At 34.6% G+C, this 21,836-nt stretch overlaps 2 protein-coding genes across 2 annotated transcripts; one reads left to right on the plus strand and one right to left on the minus strand.

Annotated features, from left to right (window-relative positions):
• Positions 1 to 861: 861 nt before the first annotated feature.
• On the minus strand, positions 862 to 11,819 carry hadhb (hydroxyacyl-CoA dehydrogenase trifunctional multienzyme complex subunit beta). Its single transcript, XM_058755625.1, has 16 exons — positions 11,705 to 11,819; positions 10,464 to 10,548; positions 10,299 to 10,340; positions 10,003 to 10,093; positions 9,498 to 9,542; positions 9,314 to 9,413; positions 8,223 to 8,310; positions 7,771 to 7,958; positions 5,657 to 5,837; positions 4,599 to 4,720; positions 4,402 to 4,481; positions 3,893 to 3,940; positions 2,773 to 2,860; positions 2,574 to 2,648; positions 1,607 to 1,771; positions 862 to 1,526 (listed from the first exon to the last, which is right to left on the minus strand). The coding sequence occupies exons 2-16, from the start codon at positions 10,528 to 10,530 to the stop codon at positions 1,491 to 1,493; spliced, it is 1,416 nt and encodes a 471-aa protein (XP_058611608.1). The 5' UTR covers positions 10,531 to 10,548; positions 11,705 to 11,819; the 3' UTR covers positions 862 to 1,490.
• Positions 11,820 to 12,002: 183 nt separating this feature from the next.
• Positions 12,003 to 21,793, plus strand: hadhaa (hydroxyacyl-CoA dehydrogenase trifunctional multienzyme complex subunit alpha a). The gene is made up of 20 exons (XM_058755624.1): positions 12,003 to 12,120; positions 13,778 to 13,819; positions 13,904 to 13,974; positions 14,852 to 14,985; positions 15,072 to 15,210; positions 16,136 to 16,255; positions 16,353 to 16,455; positions 17,211 to 17,333; positions 17,425 to 17,543; positions 17,615 to 17,671; positions 17,874 to 17,983; positions 18,067 to 18,201; positions 19,048 to 19,219; positions 19,296 to 19,382; positions 19,495 to 19,635; positions 19,716 to 19,784; positions 20,223 to 20,418; positions 20,661 to 20,775; positions 20,855 to 21,000; positions 21,154 to 21,793. The coding sequence occupies exons 1-20, from the start codon at positions 12,060 to 12,062 to the stop codon at positions 21,297 to 21,299; spliced, it is 2,286 nt and encodes a 761-aa protein (XP_058611607.1). The 5' UTR covers positions 12,003 to 12,059; the 3' UTR covers positions 21,300 to 21,793.
• The last annotated feature ends 43 nt before the right edge of the window (positions 21,794 to 21,836 follow it).

The raw sequence follows: 21,836 nt of genomic DNA on the forward strand, positions 1-21,836 counted from the left end.
AGCGCTCCAAAAAACTTTTCTGCACAAATAACAACATTAATACGCAAATATAGAAGTAGGCTAGAGGCGTGACGCTTGTTTGGAATAATATTGGAATTAATTCGTTTAAAAATATTTTAATGAAGCCGACGTTTTACGGAATGTGAAATGATGGCAAACGAGCAATTTGAGGGAAAACAACTTGCGTCGTGAAGGGGGCGGGATGAAACGGAGCCGCGCGGCGCGGTTGTGAGGGGGCGTTCAGATGGGATCGTGGCACCGTTGCGGTTCAGTCCAACGGCGATATTTGTAGTTCATCTTCTGAGGAGTTGAAACGCTCCTATTTACACACCAAGGGATTCGCGACGGAGTAGGATGATCCTCTGGGTGCTTATGAATACAATTACACACTCGGTAAACAGCGCGCGCGCCGCTTATGAATGTGCGCAAAACTTGCGCTACGCGTGACGTAACGCTGCGCCAATACGAGGCAATCCGTCGCTAGAGCGCCTTTTATTCTGCTTATGACTGAGGGCTATGTTATTATTTCTAGAATATAATATAACAATAGCATTACTAATAAAAAATAGGCTACTGTTATTTTATATTCATAGAAACAAAGTGCCTCAAATAGAATAAAATAATTATATATATATATATATATATATATATATATATATATATATATATATATATATATATATATATATATATATATATATATATATATATATATATATATTTACACATACATATACATGTGAAAGTTTAAAATTTTTAAACTGAAAAATGGAAAAAGCTCCCATTTTGTGGAATTATACCATTCATTTTTTACAAGAAACTAAGGAAAAACAATGTATAACAAAAGGCATTTCATACAACTTATGCCGATTTCAAATAATATTTATTTGTACAAACTGCTAGAAAATGGAGAAAGCGATCACAGAGTTCTCCCGAGGTTCACTTGCTTGAATCTGAGGCACACATGTGTTTAAGTGCGTAACCTTTGTCTATATGGTTAATACAGAATCAGTCCTTCTTTCAATACAATCCTTAAGAGCTACCGGCATAAACTGTCAATGGATCAGCTAATGTTGCCGTATGAAACAATACCAGCGAGAAGAAATCCCAGTTGCTTAACTTCATAGATGAAAAAAAAGCATTATCTGGAGATTAGAATGCTTAGAATTAGGACAAAAAAATCTAGAATTATCGATTTAAAAATCAAATGTGAATTTTACCCTTCTGTAAAATCAGAATCTAACTGGCCTGTTTTAAGTGCTATATTTAGCATGGAAAAATACCATATTTTTACCTTGTAGAGCATCTTCTGATCTTTCTCAAGTAAAGCTACGTTAACATTTACATCCACATCTCAAGCATCATTTCAAATCAAGAACCTCCATATAATGAATAGATAATGAGCATTTCAAGGCATTACGGCACGTTAGTATTTACAGAATCTATGTGTGTGCGTGTGCGATGTGTTACAGTCTGTGGAAGTATGAAGGTTACTGAGGATAAGCTTCGATCACCATAGCATGACCCTGCAACACACATACAAGAGAGTGTTATAAGGATAACTCCACATGAGCAAATGTTTTGTTGGTTCTGTAGTGTCACACACCTGTCCTCCAGCGGCACACGCTGCCACCAGGCCGTACTGACCACCCTCCTTCTGCAGTCTGTGTGCGACGGTGGTCACCAGTCTACAGCCGGTGGCCGCAAACGGATGTCCAAGAGACAGAGAACCTCCCCATGAGTTAAACTTCTCCATCGGAGGGGCACCAACCTGAGAAAACAGGAAAGTAATGTACATGAGCTTTCATTATCATGAGCTATCTTCACCATCATCAGCATTACAAGATTTCCTACCAAATATTTCACAGGCTTACATCTTGAAAAAATTCTGGTCTTTTCAAAAAATGGCCTAATGCCTAATTTTAAAAGTACCAATAAAAACTTTCCATCACGTACAGTTCCCCCAGTTAGGGTCATGTTTGCATATTCTTCTGTCACTGGCCATAATTATATACTTGAAATCAGGATTAGGCATAAAATAATGTTTTCATAATCATTCATAAACTTGAAAATGGGCTGAAAATTTTAAATATAGTTGTAACCTGTTTCAAAGAAAGACAGGAATCATGGTCTTTGTGGCAGTTATTCTGCTGATCAAGGGATAATACAAGACTTCTTCACCTTACAAATGGTTGTTGGAAGCAAAAATGCTACGAAATGCATCATATTTTGTGAGGAATTGTGACATGCTTGAGCAAAACAGGCACTATTTTTTAAATCAGATCCCCAAAATTAGTAAGAAACAAGTTTTGGATTTCATTTAGCAAATACGACAAAGGGCAACTCATATTTTCTTCGTTAAAACCTAGTTTTTGTAATTATGTTTTGTTTAGTTGATGATTTCTTACCCAGTGGGACATGTAGTATATTTATTACCACTCAAATCCCCTTGGAGTATCCTGAGGTTTAGTGTTTTGCTCAAGGGCAATATGGTGATAGGTCATGAATCAAGCCCTCCTGAATTTTGAACACACAACCTTGGGGTTGATCATTAAGCACTATTTCACACCCACCTTCGTTTTTCTGCCCATATATGTTTGGGCGAACCAGTCAGATTCCATTGCCTTCAGGTTTGCCATGATCTGACCCTGTAAAAAAATAAATAGGTAGACAACTAAAGTATTTGCACACACAATCACTACTAAATGTAGTAAGTGTTCCGCATAGGATTTTTAACGCCATATCAGTGGAAAACTGGAAGGTGATGCTTACAGCAAAAGCTTCATGGAACTCAAACACATCAATGTCATTAAAGGTCAGACCGCTCTTCTCCAGGACCTTTGGAGTGGCATACGTCGGCCTGAGAGAGAAAACAACCCAGACATGAGTGTGTGTCATGAGAGAGATAGATATAAAAGAGAGAGAGAGAGAAAATGCACGTTTACACATTTAAATCTCACTTAATATTAGATATTGAATGATGAGAGATTATTATGTCTGATAGCTGATTTGGACAAAGTATAATTTTAGTTTTGTTTCTGCCTTTAGACACCATAATAATCAATCATAAATTTAGAACAGCAAAACATATTTCAACAACAATAACAATAATTAAAATAATATGTAGGGCATTACGTAAAATTGTTTTATGATGTAACGGTTTACCTTAAAATTATATGCATTTATCATGAATGAATACTGAAATTAATACTTTTATTTAGCAAGGATGTGCTTAAATTAAAAATTTATATTTCAAATAAATGCTGTATTTTTAAACTTTCTATTCATCAAGGAATCCTGAAAAACATGATCAAGGTTTCTACAAAAACAGTTTTAACATTGATAATAATAATAATAATAATAATAATAATGTAAGAAATGTTTCTCGAGCAGCAAATCAGCTGGTTGGACTGATTTCTGAAGGATCATGTGACACTGAAGACTGGAGTAATGATGCTGAAAGGAATAAATTAAATTTTAATTACATTACATTAGAAAACATCTATTTTATTTTGTAATCATTTTTCACAATATTACTGTTTTATTGTATTTTTGGTTAAATTAATGCAGTCGTGGTGAGCACAAGAGGCTTCTTTCAAAAAGATTTGAAAAACTTTACCCCTGTTTTGAATTCTTTGTATTAAGAATGACAACTAGGGAACAGTGTATATCTTTATATGAGTTAAAGAAGATGAAGCATATAAAAAGAGGACAGAAAATGTTTCAAACAGGAATCTAAACCACAGTGTCTCATTTTTCTGCAGTCTATATGAATGCGAGTCACAAACTCACACGCCACAACACAACCAAACCACAACAAAAACAAAACCCACGGCACAAAACCTCACAGGCCTGAAAGAGAAAGACAAGAAGAAAAGAGGCAGGAACTCACCCGAGAAGGAGCTGGTCTTTTGGGTCTTGAGACACGTAGACAAAATCTCTGAAGGTAAAAACACACAGACGTAATATCAACATCAGCATCAGCAGCATGAGCCGCTGTTTGCTGTAGAAATGATGTCTGTCTGCTGTAATGGGACACTATAAACTACACATGACACCAACAGCTTCAGGAAACTGTAAGCTTGATTAGCTGGAAAATGGAAAGACTTTACTATAATTTGTTAAACAACTACATTTACTGAAATGCAAGTTGCATCTTTTTTAAATGTGAAAATACTTCATCCTTGACGAATATAATGTGCAGCAACAGTTCTGTGGTAAACACTGATGTTTTTTAAAAAATGATTTGGTTTTCAGAGCCGTTTTTGCAGCCTAAATTCAATACATTCATGGGTAAATTTTGACAGATCAGCTAAATTGTTTAGGAAAACACAGATGATGTTGTCAGTGAGATGCTGCTGGTGGTAGTTTTTAATGTAAGGCATTATTTTTGTTTTGTACCTGAGATACGCTTTAGGCTTGTAACCCATAGCAAGAGCTTTCTCCTCTGACATGATCAAAACCGCAGACGCTCCATCAGTCTGAATGAACAAACACACACACACAGAGCAAAGCTCATGACAAATCTGACAGATATTCCTTAAATTAAAAGTCTGGTAAAAACAAATTGGATAAACCAGAAACTCAAATAAACTGACCAGGAAGGAGGAGTTTGCGGCCGTCACTGTGCCGTGAGGCTTGATGAAGGCAGGTTTCAGTTTGGCCATCTGTTCCATGGTGGAAGGACGGATCCCGTTGTCTTTAGACACAATATCCCTCCCTGTGACAATCACATCACCACATTTAAACAACAATCTGAACTGCTCAAAAAACAATTAGACTTTTACTCATTTGTAACATTTGAATGCAATACTGTTGCTTGGTCCATACAGTCTTGAGTGTGAAAGCACCCCAGAAGTGTTAATAAAAGTCTTATTTTTGTTCAAATCATTTGCTTACTGCACTTTCATAATTTGCCTGCAAGCTGAATCAATAAAATAATCTAAACTATGGAAGACTGTTTCCACCACAGGATAAAAAAAAAACAAACAGGGTAATTGCGACTCTCTCTTTCCCCCCATCACAATTTTGAGTTTATCTCTCACAATTCTGCCTTGTTTCATTCAGAAAAGTCATATGTTATATGCCTAAACGTAGAATTGTGAGACATAAAGTCACCATTCTGATAAAAGAGAATAGAATAGAATTATGCAATGTAATCTCAAAAATGCGAAAAGGAAATTCTGCCCTTTTTTCCAGTCATAAAAGTCAGAATTGAGAGATATAAACTCAGAAAAGTGAGAATTCTGAGAAAAAATATCTGGTCACAATTTCAAAATATAAACTTAAAACTTTAATAAGAAAAACTCTAAACTGTAAGATATAAACTCAAAATTGCGAGATTGTGTGAACTGTGAGATGCTAAGTCGCAATTATATATATTTCTTTATTCCACAGCAATTGTGAGATGTAAACTCAGAATTCTGAAAAAAGGTCCCAATTCTGAGTTTATATCCTAGAATTCTGCCTTTTTCCCACAAATCGAGATATAAACTTGATGAAAAAATAGATGAAAAGTTCCAATTGTAAGATGTGAACACACAATTCACAGAAAAAAACCTGAATTATGAGAATTGCGAGAAAAAAAGTTGAAACCTCTTTCTGGCAGAGGCTGAAATACTGTGGATTTGCTGATGTGATTGTGTTAATTGTTCACCTGGCACTTTAAAGCTGATGACGTCACTGAGCAGTCCGCTGTCTTGAGCTTTCTTTGCGAGCGTGTGAGATCGCAGAGCAAATTCATCCTGCTCTAAACGTGTCACACCGAATGCAGCCGCCAGACGGTCCGCGGAGTGTCCCATTGTCTCGGCTGTGGAGAACTCGGCCACAGCTGGCAGCTAAACACACACACACACAGAGACATTTAATAGCTTTTAAAGAAGGGAACCAACAATACCATATGGACTGTAGTTAAATAGAGTAAAACACTGAAATATAGATGTTCTAGTGATATATTACATTTTATTAAACAAATAGCTCTGGCTATAATGTCTGACCAGACATGTGATTGACTTGTGACAGCATCAGTAAGAATGGGTTGAGAATTATAAACAATCAGTGATGTTGTGTCATATACTGTATGTCAATTTTTCCCTCAAAATTGTTTTTGAATTTATAGCTATATGTTTTCCGGATAATATCCAGCTATTTTGCTAATAACCTTTGTAAATAATAACAATAATATTTATATAATGATATAAATAATAATGACATTGATAATAATATTATGTGTTTATATATATTAATATTTTTAGTAAGCGTTTTTGATTAGTTAATTTATAGCTGTCTATATAGGTATTAGGTGTTATAGATGTTTTCTGTATTTTCAGATATTTTTGCTAGATATTTTCAGATATTTTATCCGTGTAAAGAATAAATAATAATGGTATTTATATAGTAATGATAACCACAACAACAATAACTATTATTATTATTATTATTATTATTATATAAAAATAATGTAAAATGCCTAATAATAATAATAATAATATATAAATATTTATTAATAAATGTGTAAGGATCTTTTTCTTTTTTACAATTTAGAAATGCTAAATTTGCATAACAAAATGCTGATATACTGCTGCATACCTCAGCAGTTACAAGGGTGTTCTCAATGTCTCTAAAATATTCAGTTTCTAGATATGACGTGAGTCCTTTTGCACAAAGATTGCTTTATGCCGAGTTCACACTGAACGGTTTTCAAAGTCATCGGATCACCGTTGTTTTCGCACTGCACGATTATCTGGGGTAGCATTCAGTCGCTGCTGTGTTCACACTGCACGATGGATCGGCGACAGGAGGTTACACACTGCATGACTTTACCATAGGAAGAATCGTCAACAACTCTGTCTGGTCCGCAAACTACAGCCAAACGCATGCGAGAAGTGATAAGGTAATAACGCAAGATCACGCTGATATCATGGTCTATAAGTCCTCCTCGAACACACAATAATTAACAAAGATGACTTGTTAACAAACATACTTCTGCTGGGAAATTGTTATATACACAAATCTAAGTAGCCTACTTGAAAATGAAACCAACATGTTGTGCATTTTATAACGAGTTTATTTCTTATAGCCTGTAAAAGCCCTCAAAGTGATGAAAAATAAAAAATGCAATAAATCTCTTGTACTTTATAGAAGAATATTATTTACAGGAAAAACCCTAGCCCTTCTTCATCTTCATGTAGCCTACCTGTTCTGTATATTCTAATGCAAAAATGTAGGCACATTGTTTGTAAATGGCTGGCCTTGTTAAAAAAAAAAAAAAAAATTATAAAAAAAAAAAAAGTCCTCCCCGAACTTCCCGCTGCCCTGCATCTTGCTCTCTCATTGGCTGCAGGTCATCACCGAGTCATATTTTTCAGTCAGAACTCATTCACACAGCAAGATTTTGAATCGCAGACAGCTCCAGATATTTAGCATGCCAAATATTTCACGGGCGCCGGCGACGCATCTGCGATTCCCTCAGATCGCATCTTTGATAATTCACACTGCACGATTGTCACTCTCGTGAACGAGCACCGATTTGCCTCCGATTTCGGGCATTTGTCGGCGATTTATCAAAACCTGTCGGCGAGTGAAAAATCGAGCTGAAATCGTGCAGTGTGCACTTGACATTAATAATACGTCTTTCGGAGTAATATGTCATTTGGAGTGATAAATGCACTATGCATAAATTGGTTTCTGTGATTTGGGCAATGTACCTAGAAATTCAAACTGAGGTACGCTGGGGGCAATAAGTGGGGTGTATTTTGGGTAGTGTAGTACCTCAGGTGAAAGGTGAGCGAGGCGGATGGAGCCCAGCAGAGAGAGCCGAGCCCCGAGGGTCTTTGCCTTGTTGAGTGACAGCATCGTCTTCCTCATCTTGCGGCTGTGACGAATGGGAACGTCGGACATAAACTCAACCCCACCGGCGACAACGGCATCACACTGACCGGCAGCGATTAAACCAACAGCTAGAAAACAAATTAATAATCAATAATTCAGTGTATTAACTACCTTCTGTTTTAGTGCCTTCTGCTGAAGAATGTTAGAGTATAATCCAATTACATTCTGTTAATGTGCTAAGGGAAAGTGATTAGTTGTATAGAATGTTGTGTTTGCATATATATATATATATATATATATATATATATATATGTATATGTATGTATATGTATGTATGTGTGTGTGTGTGTGTTTTGTATTTAATAACCACCATCATCACAAGTATTCAGTACCTGTGGTCATTGCTTGGTTGGAGGAAATACACGCCATAGTCACAGTGTGAGCGGGAGTCTTATCTGAGAATCCAGCACCAAGTGCTGCCTACAAAAAACATAAAAAAAATAATTATTTCCAAATTAACATCATAAATAATTGTATAATCAAAAACCATGTAGCAAATGCAACGCTTCTAAGAAATGGTCCTTTCACTAATGATGGGACCAGAGTTATTATAGTTAACTGAAAAAACATACAACAAAACACTTCAGTTACATTAAATAAAATAAACCTAAACTAAAACGAAAAAAAATATATAAAACATTTTTTTTTAGTTAGTTAAGGCATCATATTTTTTTTTCCATTTAATTTTAATTTGATGTACTAACATAACTAAAATATGAATAAAAACTAGACATATTTGAAAAAAAGATAAAAACAAAAATGCTAAAATTTTAAATAAAAATAAAATGAAAACTGCAAAATATAAAAATAAGAACCAATTCAAAATATTTATAAAAACTATAAATGTCTTTTTCACAAATATAAAATTGCATAGGAAAAACTAAATAAAAAAATATATTTACAAAAACAGAAATGGATATCTATATAAAATAATGCACATAATTTATAGTTTGATTTCAATGTGTGATTTAAATGTTTCAATGTCAAGTCTGATGTGAACCAATGTGAATATATAAAGTACAAAGCAAAATCATTTTTGTGGCCACAAAAGAGATAATTACTACCAAAAAAAACCCAGTAAAGTTCCTTTGAAATATTTACATATTTAAACCTTTTAATTACATTTTGAATTTATGTTGTGAATAAGTTCCTGATTCAGAAAAAAAAGCCATTGCATTAAATTGAACTGATAGACAGGTGTGGAAAAAGGTTAATTCAACATCCTGCTGTACCCAATTTACAAACAAACACCGTCACTGCAGTAATACTTTGCGGTCAGATGAAATCTCTATGCAGATGCCTGACCTCTCATTGGTCAGCATGTTTCTCAGCAGCCAATCATTATACACAGATCAGACAAACTAAAAATAGCTTCAACATCCAAATTCTATTTTAGAAATCATAGACTAGAGGACAGACTGACCTCTCTGGCCACATTACTGGTCTTCACTTCCTGAATAACAGATCCATACACAATATAATCAACAGCATCTTTAGGGAGACCGGTTCTGTTCAGCAGACCTCTGATAAAAACACAGACAGACAGTTAGTCCTGAACATTACAGTAACGAGTGAATCTTTATGCGTGTGTGTGTGGGGTGACTTACTGTAATGCAGCTCTGGCCAGATCGTGGGGCATCAGATCCGCATATCTAATAACAAAGACAGAGAGAGCACAGACACAAAGAAAGATTTCTTCAGTTTTTCGCAAGGCAGCACTGCATTTATATTCCTAAAATTTTCTGGTTAGAGTTTGTCTTAAATCTGCAATTAATTCAGCCTAAAACTTTCATTTGTAAATAATTTCAGCATAATGCGTGCCATAGAGTTTTAATATACTTTAATATACAAAAATGTCCTGTTGTCTTAAATGTTTTGTTGTTTGGCATTTACCAACAGGTAAAAAACTATCAGCATAATCCATAATAACGCTTCCTCCAGTGAAAAAGTTTCTGCACTCAACAAACTATTGTGTTATTTAAACAATTGCTTTTATTTCAGTTCACAAAGTCTGATGTGAATTTCACATAAGCAATGAGTGCAACTTGTCAGGCCACGTCTCTGACTTCATGCTCATCTGAATCCCAGAATCCCAAACACATTCTCACTTACGTTGTGCCAGACAGGAGGAAAGGAGTTCGGACGCCATCAACCAGAACAATGTTCTTTACCCCTGGTTTGGCCAGAGTCTTCTTGCTCTTTGCTGTGTGATTACAAAACACAACAGAAAGGACAAGATCAACAAACATTATTTACAGTTTTATTGGGAAAATGGAATGCGCATTTTCCTTTTTTACTCTAAATCAACATCAATGTATTTATTTATTATGATAGATATTACTCAACAGAGATTTGTAGAATATAGCAAAATGGATAATAACTGGTAAGCATTACACCAGACACATTACCTTGAGCTTGCAGATGAACAGATGTGCTGAAAGAACGAGCAGCTAAAGAGAAAGAGAATGCAGTTAGTCATACAGTTATAATACGTGATGGTGACATGTTAAACGTTCAGTGATCTGTATAATGTGAAGTATTCTGTAGCTCTGCTGAGACCCAGGACGCCTTACCGAACTGAGCAGCCTGCACAGATGTCAATGGGCTGCTCCTCAGTGAAGTCAACAGCATGGATGCCATCTTTGATTATCTGGAAGACTTGAACCAAAAGTATGAATGATTATTCAAAACCATCAATCATTTCTCTGTCTAACAAAGCAGGTGCGCTCATAATCTGGATGAAAATACAAAGGAATAAAGTAAAGGAATAATACTTTTAGTTTCCATTCATGAGGTAATTAAAGATCAGCGAAAATAAATCTTGGAAGAAATTAGTTAAGCATAACAAAAGAATGTTTTATTGTCATACTGAATGGACTGTTATCACACAGTGATTTAAGTGTTGCATACTAAAATATATATAGGACTGATTTATATATTTATATTTGATCTGGAGTGTATGAGTGGCCTTCAAAAGTGTTAAACATTAAGTAACAAAATATCAAAAAACTAAGTGTCATCTGCACTCAAATGCTGCAGGTTATTTTCTGTTCACTAGCTTCACATTTCTTCATTATTTTTAAGGCCCAATATATTTGAATCAGCAGTTTTGGTGATTTTTAGTGGATGTACAAACTACGAAGGTGTCCTAGCATTGGAAGCACAGGTGTATATCATTACATTAACTATAAACACGCTGCACTAACCACAAACAAACAGTCAAGCAACACTGATTGTCTTCATGTTTAAAATCATATCTACTGCTGTGCTGTATCATTAAAGCCCTATCTTTCTTTGAAATAATTACACTTGCTTTTGATATTTCGCATTTTATAGGTAGTAGTTTTTAAATGCTCTTAATGTTGCTATCCATTTTTGACATTAATATGTTAAGTATGTAGTAATGATAATACAGTAACATAGATCATAACACTGATCTGGTTAGTGTTAGTGTTAGTGTGTGTGTGTGTGTGTGTGTGTGTGTGTGTGTGTGTGTTAGTGTGTGTGTGTGTGTTAGTGTGTGTGTGTGACCCTTTACCTACTTCTGTCACTAGACAGGACAAGGACAAATATGCAAAGGTATTAAACAGCAACTTGCGATCTTGACATCATTATAAAAGAACACTAATCATGATATAACCACACATGACAGTGAAATCACAGTAATGAGACGTAATAAAACACTTTAACGCACATGAACGAGCAGACGGATTCATTCTTCCGCATATCTAAAAACACGGTTTAAGACATTCATCAAGAATCATCATATAAACACAATGTGTGTTATAATATAAGCGGATAAATCATATTTTACCTGTTATTGTTGTGAATGTAGAGCGAGTGTGATGTTTAACGTCTCGCTTCTGTCTAATGACTACAGCAGTGCACGATCCGCAGGACCCCGCGTCCCTGGCAACCCAAATCACTGCCTGAGCGAAAAAAGAAAAAAATACCCGCGGCGGATTCTTACATTATTTATTAAAAAGTGACTTTGTGTTAACATATATACACATACATACATAAATAAATCTACAAGTGTGTTACATACACTAAGTGAGATAAGATTTTTTACTTTTATTTAAAGGCGCTAAGTTGGCTGCCATAATGGCTGCTGCACCGGCTCGCGCTTGTCTGTGTGTGCGCGCGTTCACAGTAAAGTTTTGAGAAGGATGGCGAGCACGAGATTGCTGTTGACGCGGAGCGGCTGCACAGCTTTAAAAACTATCACAGGTGACAAACTTATTTATAAACTTCATGAAGTTGGTGTACATATATATTTTATTAAATTATACTGTACTTGTATATATCCGCTTTTGAGTAAGATTAGGAGAGGTTGAATGAGGTGACCTGCAGGAATGAACTTTCACCTAGTTTTGACAGTTCAGCTCAGTGAGCCTCAGGTGAGTCAGTACAGGTATAATAATAACAGTGTAAATTATACCATGTTTAATTATAATTATATATACATGATTAATAATATAAAATCACTAGTAATACAGGTCCAATGGCAACTGCAGTATCCAAAATATTACTGTTGTGAGTGACTGTAAAATCATAAAAAGTGATACTTTTTAATTTATACAGTGTAAGATATTTCTACTTATTTGCTTTATTTTTGTTTTATTTACAATTAAGTTTAATGTCAAGTTAGCATAGTATAGCATAGCATAGTAAACCATACACAGATCTTTGTCTGCTGGTTCAAAACATGATACAAAAAATATAAATATCAGTGTGTAGCAACAGTAAAAGTTACTATGGTACTTAGCACGATTTACCACGTAGCATAATTACTGTTTCTCATATTCTTCTACAGAACATTTCGAATTTGTAGTATATATATATATATATATATAATGTTTTCTTTTATAATTTTATTTTTAATTTTATAATGTAATTGCTATGTTCATTGTTATACTATATTATATTATATTTAGTGCTGTCAAACGATTAATCGCAAAAGTTTTGTTTACATAATATCTGTGTACTGTGTATATTTATTATGTATATATAAATACACACACATGCATGTATATATTTAAGAAAAATTTATATTTGTATATTACATATGTTTATATATAATATAAATGATATACATGTAATACATGTAAATATTTTCAAAATATGTACTGTATGTGTGTGTTTATATATACATAATAAATATACACAGTACACACAGATATATTACGTAAACAAAAGCGTTTATTTTGGATGTGATTAATCATTTGACAGCACTGATTATATTATATTATGCATCATTCCATGAATCTTGATGTATTTAGGTTCAATATTTGTTGTAAGTTTATGATTTCTTGTATTATTTTAACTTCCTGTGACCTGCTGACCTCTGATTGGACACTGGCAGACACGTGTACTCACACGCAGTGTGTGTTTGGTCATGTGAATGTGACAGGTGGGGTTGAATGGGGCGACTGGGGCAGACAACAGGATTCTGGGCCAAAAGTCACTGTGTCACCTGTTACATGCATTTCAAAAGAGATCCAAAATTTGATAAAGTATATTAGATTTAAAACTGCTGTGTGATGTGCAACATAGCGATGTTATCATTTATTCTGTAATATACAGTCTGTTTGGGCTGAAATGAGCTTATTCAGAGGTATTAACATAACACAGGTTGTGTTTATTATTAACTTGGATTATTTCATATTTACAGCTGCATTTTGCAAGATAAGATACAGATTAAGAGTTAATAAATCGCTTATTTAATCATAAACATAAACCAGGCTTGTGAATTACAATATTCATAAGTATTACTTTGTTAAAAGAAAATTACCTCTGTGTATGAAGGACTGTTTGACTTTGCATTAAAGGTTCACATGGAACTGTAGACGTGTGTGATCGTGTTTATTTTTGTATTGGGTCAAAGGTCATGGACAGAGGAGTCTTTCCGTATCATCTGCTGTGCTGGGTAACTATTAAAATTAGAATAGATGAATAGAGACATGTTTAATGTTTTCTTTTTAATCACTTCTTCGTCTCTCTCTGTCTGCAGCTCGCACTCATGTCAGTTATGAGGTCAAGGATAATGTTGCTGTGGTACGAATCAATGATCCGACCTCAAAGGTGTGTTGTGTTCTTCCCTTGATTCCTCTGATGTAATAATGTCAATGTTTATTGATTTAAAATAAATACTTTTATTCAGCAAGGATGCATGTGAAGACATGTATAATGTTGCAAAAAAAGTTACATTTCAAATAAATGCTGTTCTTTTGAACTTTCTATTCATGATCCTGAAAAATGTGTCACGGTTTCCACAAAAATATTAATTAGCACAATTGTTTTCAACATTGATAATAATAAGAAATGTTTCTTGAATGGCAAATCAGCATATTAGAATGTAGGGCTGCCAAACGATTAATTGCATTCAAAATAAAACTTTATGTTTACATACTGTATGTGTGTGTACTGTGTTTATTTATTATGTATATATAAATACACACATATGTATATATTTTAAAAGAATATTTCTATGTGTATATATATTTATACTTATATATTATATATAAATATTTTATATGTAAATCTAACATATTTTTCCTTAATATATACATGTATGTGTGTGTATTTATATATACATAATAAATAAACACAGTACACACACATATAATATGTAAACTTTTATTTTGAATGTGATTAATCGTTTTGCAGCCCTTTTAGAATGATTTCTGAAGGATCATGTGACACTGAAGACTGAAGTAATGATGCTGAAAATTCAGCTTTGCATCACAGGAATAAATTACATTTCAAAGTACATTCAAATAGAATGCAGTTCTTTAAATTGTAATACATTTTCATAATATTACTGCTTTTACTGTTACTTTTTTTAAACAAATGCGGCCTTGGTGAGCATAAAATACTTTTTTCACAAAAAAAAAAGAACACATTGTACTTTTAAATGATATTATTATATGGATGTTATATGTAATTTTGTGTGTTGCAGGTGAATACTCTTGGCAGGCACATGCAGGCAGAGCTGGTGGAGGTGATCAATGAGATTTGGGGGAATTCGGCGGTAAAGAGCGCCGTCCTCATCTCCAGTAAACCAGGAAGCTTCATCGCAGGAGCCGATCTCAAGTAACACACACTCTCACACACACACACACACAGATTGTTCAAACCATTTATAGAGACTCGCGTTCATCGTCATCTCCATCTTTAAGTATGTTTCAGGCCTGCAAGACAGCAGAGGAAGTGACAAAAATGTTACAGGCAGGACAGAAGATGTTTGAGCAGATAGAGAAATCTCCCATCCCTTTTGTGGCTGCTATTAACGGCTCCTGCCTTGGCGGTGGACTAGAGGTGATCATATTATCTTTAATTATTCACTTTTATTATTTCTCTCTTATTTGTTTTTAATTCATCATTAAATCCCTTCTGAGATGTCTTTTCAACTACTGTGAACTGCAGTGCTGTTACTGTTAACTACAACTATAAACATTTTTCCAAAATTGAAGGAAAGCTTAAATAAAAGAAAGGAAAATATAAATAATAAAATATTAGAGGAAAACATATAAAGCTGAAATAAGTTTAGGTTGAAGTACTCAAATTACTACAGCTAAAACTGAAATAAAAATAAAGCTAAATAGAAATGTGCAAAACATAGAAAAATGATTAAAAGTAAAAAAATTATTAATACATAAACTAAAATTTTAAATTAAACCTGAAGATGAAAAAGTTGAAAAATAAAAAACTAATTCAAAATATTATAATAATATATAAATAATAGTGATAAAAAAATAAAAAGTGTATAAATGATGAAAAACAATAATAATAAAAAGGTATTACAATTAACTATAATTTCTCTCTGTTGTCTCACAATTTCCTTTATGGTTATATTTAGGGTAACAGTTTAGATTAGGGAACACATACTGACTATTAACTAGTTGCTTATTAGCATGCATTTTTACTAGCATACTGGTTGTTTATTAATACTAATACACCCCATATTAATGCCTTATACTGCATGACCATATTTTAGATCCTGTAACTCTACCGCATACCTGAACATTACTACAACAACAACTACCTTACTTACTATCAATAAGCAGTAATTAAGAGTTTATTAAGAGGAGAAGTCTTAAGGTGTTCTCTATTTAAATTTTAATTTCTATCTAAGGTGTTACCATATTTAATAAAACAGAACAATGCAATATGATACATGCATTATATGAGACAGTAAACCCTTTAAATTCCCCCATGGTTCTCATTTCTTCTGTTCTTTCAGTTTGCTATTGCATGTCAGTACCGTATTGCCACTAAGAATAAGAAGACGATTCTGGGGACCCCAGAGGTGATGCTGGGACTGCTGCCCGGGGCCGGAGGGACTCAAAGACTGCCTAAAATGGTGAGTAGTTTACTGGCTCAGATGGTCAGGGATATGTAGACACTCCCTAAATCTAAACAGAATTTTTCATCAGTATTTTTCATAATGTGTGTCTTAGGTTGGCCTTCCCGCTGCGTTTGATATGATGCTGACCGGCAGGAACATAAAGGCAGAGAAAGCCAAAAAAATGGGGCTCGTCCATCAGCTGGTGGATCCTCTGGGTGACTTGATCAATTATAATAAATAATAAATAGTCCCTCGATCTCAAGCAAATCATGTAACTAGATTAAAGAGGCTTATCTTGGAAAACCGGATTTTTCCTGCTTTTTAAAAAAATTATTATAAAGTTTAAAATAGTATCTACTCTGATGTTCATAGTGCAAAACTCCCTTTCCAAAATTAAATTAAATTAAAATAAATTACTATAACATTTTAATTAAATTAAAAATATTTGATGAAAAAACTGAAATAAGTTTAAGTGAAAGTATTAAAATAAATAAAACTAAAATTTAAATAAAATATATTAACACTAAATCGTAATATTTTTTAAAAACTAATAGAAATAACAAAACACAAATTACTAGTAAAACTAAAATTATTACAGTTAAAAATATAAAAATAAAAGCCAATTCAAAATTAAAACAGCACTGCTCCAGACCATTTATTGAGACCAAATTGCATAAACAGCTTGGCAAAGGCATTGCTACTCATTTAGCATGCACATAAAAAAATAAAATAAAATAAAATGTTGTCATGAAAATAAGAGAAATCATAACATTTACTTACAGAAGTCTTAAAGGTTTCAGTAGCAACAGGCCAGTTAATAAAAAAAGAGAAAAAATGATCACGAAAATGTTTTTGATGCAAGAAACCTTTACTAGCATTTTAAGTGGACTTTCGAGGAAAGATTAAAATTCTACACAGGTGCAGATTTGGACCCCTATAACTAATAGGTTTTTGTGTTTTGTGTGATAAGGTCCAGGACTAAAGAGTCCAGAAGAGAGGACCATCGAGTATCTGGAGGAAGTGGCTGTTGATTTTGCTAAAGGTCTTGCTGGTAAAAAAGTCACAGTGGAAAAGAAGAAAGGACTCATGCAGAGTAAGACAAGCACATTAGTGTCAAGATAAGACAGACTGTTGACTTGTCTGTTTATTAAAGGATTTAAATGTTTTATAATCTGTTTTTCCAGAGGTGCAGGATTTCGTAATGGGTCTGCCGCCGGTCAGGAAACAGATCTACAAAACTGTCCACAGTAAAGTCATGAAACAAAGTAAAGGGCTTTATCCTGCGCCACTGAAGATTATAGAGGTAAACACACACACGAACAGGACACGCATATGCTCATACCCTCATGAACTCACACGTTTTTGTGTTTTTAGTGTGTTCAGACGGGCATTGAGAAAGGAAACGCTGCTGGATACCTGGCTGAATCTGAGGTTAGTATCATCACTCTCACTATATGTTTAACCCTATAAAGCCTACTGTATCATAATTGATACACACATTTCTACAAGGCATCAACTGATCAACATTATAAAATCTTTGCTGGAAAAACATTTTGTATGCAATCTTCTGTTAATTAAATAAAACCGCATATTTCAGCATTATCAGTTTGTTTGACCTACGTCTGTTTTCTAGAACTTTGGCAAGCTGGCAATGACATCAGTGTCCAGAGCTCTGATTGGCCTTTTTTATGGTCAGGTGGCCTGCAAAAAGAACCACTTTGGGCAGCCGGAGAGAGAAGTGAAGTAAGTCTGGTGGGAGGGGCTGAGTGATATGATGTCATTAGGACCTGAATGTAACAACTGATTGTGCTTTTGACTTTTTTTAGAAAGCTGGCTGTCCTGGGGGCGGGGCTTATGGGAGCAGGTATTGCTCAGGTAACGATAGACAAGGGTGTGGCCATCATCTTAAAAGACACGACAGAGGAAGGACTTGCCAGAGGCCAACAACAGGTGTTCAAAGGGTTGGTGAAGCACATGCACATATAGACATCAAAATGGTAGAAATATGCAGCAGTTTTGTTTTCCAAACCCACTTTGCAGTCTCATCAGCTGCAGGTCATAGTGTGAGACGGCAGAGGGCGCTGCCCTCTGAAGCATTAGAAAGAAACGATTAGAGCTGAGAGCCACCAGATGTCAGCGCTGTGATCTTTCTGTGCATAGACACCTGATAAAATCCAAACACAAATCAATAAAAATATCAAAATGTCCAACTGTTGAAGGTCTCCTGCTATGATTCCTACAGTCAGGGCAAGCCTCAAAATGCCAGGCCTGGAAAAATCATGGAAATTCTATTGCGAATCATTTTTTGTAGATATTTTGGCTAGATATGTTGGTTTCTTTGTAAATCCGTTTTCTATTAATTTATTTTAAAAATATAATTTTTTTTTTCAAGTTGATTTTAGTTTCAAGTATTTAAGTTAAAACTTGTTTTTATTAAATTTTTAATATATTTTATTACTCTTTTTTTTTTTTTTTTTTTTTTTTTTTTTTACTGGTTTTTAACAGTTTAAATTCAATATGGAAAAATGATAAATAATTTTTATAAATTAGTTAATTAATTTATTTGTTGTAAAATCTTTTATTTTATTTAAATTCAACCAGGGGGAAAATATTGATTTGTTATATGGTGGATATTTTTCTATACTTTAAAATAATTGTCAGCGTGGACAAAAGGTTGAATAAAAAAAAAGATTTAATATACTAAATCCATTTAAGTATATGAAATCCATGTATATATATATATAATATTTTAAATATTTAAACTTATGTTAAACCTAATAAATATATTTTACTGTTTTTTTCCTCAGCCTTAATGACAAAACAAAAAAGAAGAATCTGACAACATTTGAGAGAGATAGGATTATGTCGATGCTGTCAGGACAGCTGGACTACCGTGGCTTTGAGAATGCTGACATGGTCATTGAAGCCGTGTTTGAAGACCTGTCAATCAAACATAAAGTGATGAAGGAGGTTGAGGCCGTAAGTTCAAGTTATGTTATATACAGTACAGCCCTCCCGATATATACACTACTGATCATACTTGTCCTGTGTGCAGGTGATTCCTCCTCACTGTATCTTTGCCACCAACACATCCGCTCTGCCGATCAAAGACATCGCAGCAGCCAGTAAGAGACCTGAAAAGGTGTGTGTGTGTTTGTGTCTGTGTTTTAAATGGGTTTGATTGTTATTAGTCAGTACTGAAGGAGTGATTGATTGTGAAAGTCTTTATGCTGAACTACGTGTGTGTTATGTAGGTGATAGGGATGCACTATTTCTCTCCGGTGGATAAAATGCAACTGCTGGAAATCATCACCACCAATAAAACCTCCAAAGACACAACAGCATCTGCTGTGGCTGTTGGGCTTAAACAGGGAAAGGTCATCATAGTCGTGGGGGTACGAAGACGTTCTGCTTTTATATTTTCAGATTTTTCGGTGCGACAGCAAGTGATTATATTGTATGTGTATTTCATCAGGATGGTCCAGGGTTTTACACCACTCGTTGTCTAGGGCCTATGTTAGCCGAGGCCATTCGAGTACTGCAGGTAAATTCCTACATGTTTGAATGGCTTATGCAGGGAAAAACCATCTTTATTTGTTCCAATTAAAGATTGAATGCTTGTTTATGGTTAAAATGTGTATTTGTGAAGAACCACACAACTTGGACTGTTTGTTCAAAACTGTTTTTATTATATGAGCCAAATCTTTTTTCTTTTTTTTTCTGTCTCATAACAAATTTTCAGAAAACATTCTAATATACTGATTTGCTGCTTAAATCAATTTTTCTTGTTATTATCATCATCAGTGTTCTTTGAGGAATAGAAAGTTCAAAAGAAGAGCATTTATATGATACAGAAATTGTTTTTAACATTTATAAAAGGTACAATTTAGGTACAATTTATTTAAACTTGGACTGCTTGTTCACAACTATTTTTATTACATGAGACAACTCTAATCTTCCTATCTCATCACTTTGGCTAAAGGAAGGAGTTGGGCCCAAGAAACTGGATTCCCTGACAACAGGATTCGGGTTTCCTGTCGGCACGGCGACACTTGCTGACGAGGTCGGTATTGACGTGGCGGCTCATGTTGCAGAGGATCTTGGCAAGGCTTTTGGAACGCGATTCGGAGGAGGAAATGTTGAGGTCTTGAAGATGATGATCCAAAAAGGGTTCAAAGGTGCATCTGTTAAACCACATACAGCGTTGTGTTCATAAAATGTCAGTTCGGTCTTACAGAACATTCAATGGCAAGTTAAAGGGATAGTTCACCCAAACATAAATGTGCATTTGACTTTTCAGAGAATAATGCCTTAAATTTCAGAAACTGTATCATCACTTTAACAAAAAAGGCAGAGCTATTCTTGTCATATTTGAATTCAGTAGTCAGATTGTTATTGCATATGTATATATGCACTTCAGGACGCAAGTCTGGAAAGGGTTGTTACGTGTACGGAGCAAAGTCGAAAGAAAAGAAGGTGAACTCGGGAGCTGAAGATATTCTCAAGAGCTTCAAGCTAACAGCACCCCCTGCTGTGTAAGTTGATTTTCATGATTTACAAGCATCTTAAACCCTCAGAAGAAACCCTTAATATTTCTCCTATTTGTCTCTTTAGCTCTGCCGATGAGGACATTCAGTACAGACTCGTGTCCCGTTTCGTAAATGAGGCCATACTGTGTCTACAGGAAGGCATCCTGCCCGACCCCGTGCAGGGAGACATCGGAGCTGTGTTTGGACTTGGCTTCCCACCATGCTTGGGAGGTAACAAACACATTACACACCTTGTAATTAAAGTGATTTATCATAACTGATGCAGGCCTAGCACTTAACCCTGAGGCACACCACATTGTGCCTGGGGATAATTAAGGATTTGCAAAGTAAACTTTCACAGCCCACTTTTTCCCCACATTTCAGGCCCATTCCGTTTTGTTGATTCATACGGAGCTGACAAACTTGTCCAGAAAATGAAGCGCTTTGAGGAGGCATATGGTAATCAGTTCACTCCCTGCCAGCTGCTCCTTGACCACGCCAAAGACTCCAGCAAGAGGTTCCACAAGTAAAAATTTGCCGCTGTTATAATTTTCTGACCTCAATGTTTGGGATCTTATAAAATGTCACATTCACTCACTTAAAATAGTGCATTATTTGCAAATACTCGATTTTATGTTTTATCATTTGTGGGTTACAAAGCAGATATTTTCTAACTTGGCCTGTACATAATTTGTCCGTTTATTTATGTGATTAAAGAAAGGGTATCTATGTAAAATCCCTGTAAAGATGAGGTTTGCGCTCTCTCAACAACATAAACTCTTTTTTAAAAGAATTTAACGGTAGCATATTTATTGGCATTATTCATAACATCACTTCCCTGTAGAAACATTTCTGAATGGTGCAGCTTCATTTTTGTTCTAACCAACGTGCCTCTGATTATGTCCAGGTTGAGCTGAGACACAGACTTTTGCAGTTATTATTTGATTTAATTTTTGTATAGCATTGTAGTTTGTATGTTTGCATATGGTTCTGCTATAATAAACTTGCAACCTTTTGTTCTGAGTATTATCTCAAAGGATTTAATTCTCACTATATATTTAATTCAC

Source organism: Onychostoma macrolepis, chromosome 20, assembly GCF_012432095.1.
Source record: "Onychostoma macrolepis isolate SWU-2019 chromosome 20, ASM1243209v1, whole genome shotgun sequence".
In the NCBI taxonomy this organism is placed as follows: domain Eukaryota; kingdom Metazoa; phylum Chordata; class Actinopteri; order Cypriniformes; family Cyprinidae; genus Onychostoma; species Onychostoma macrolepis.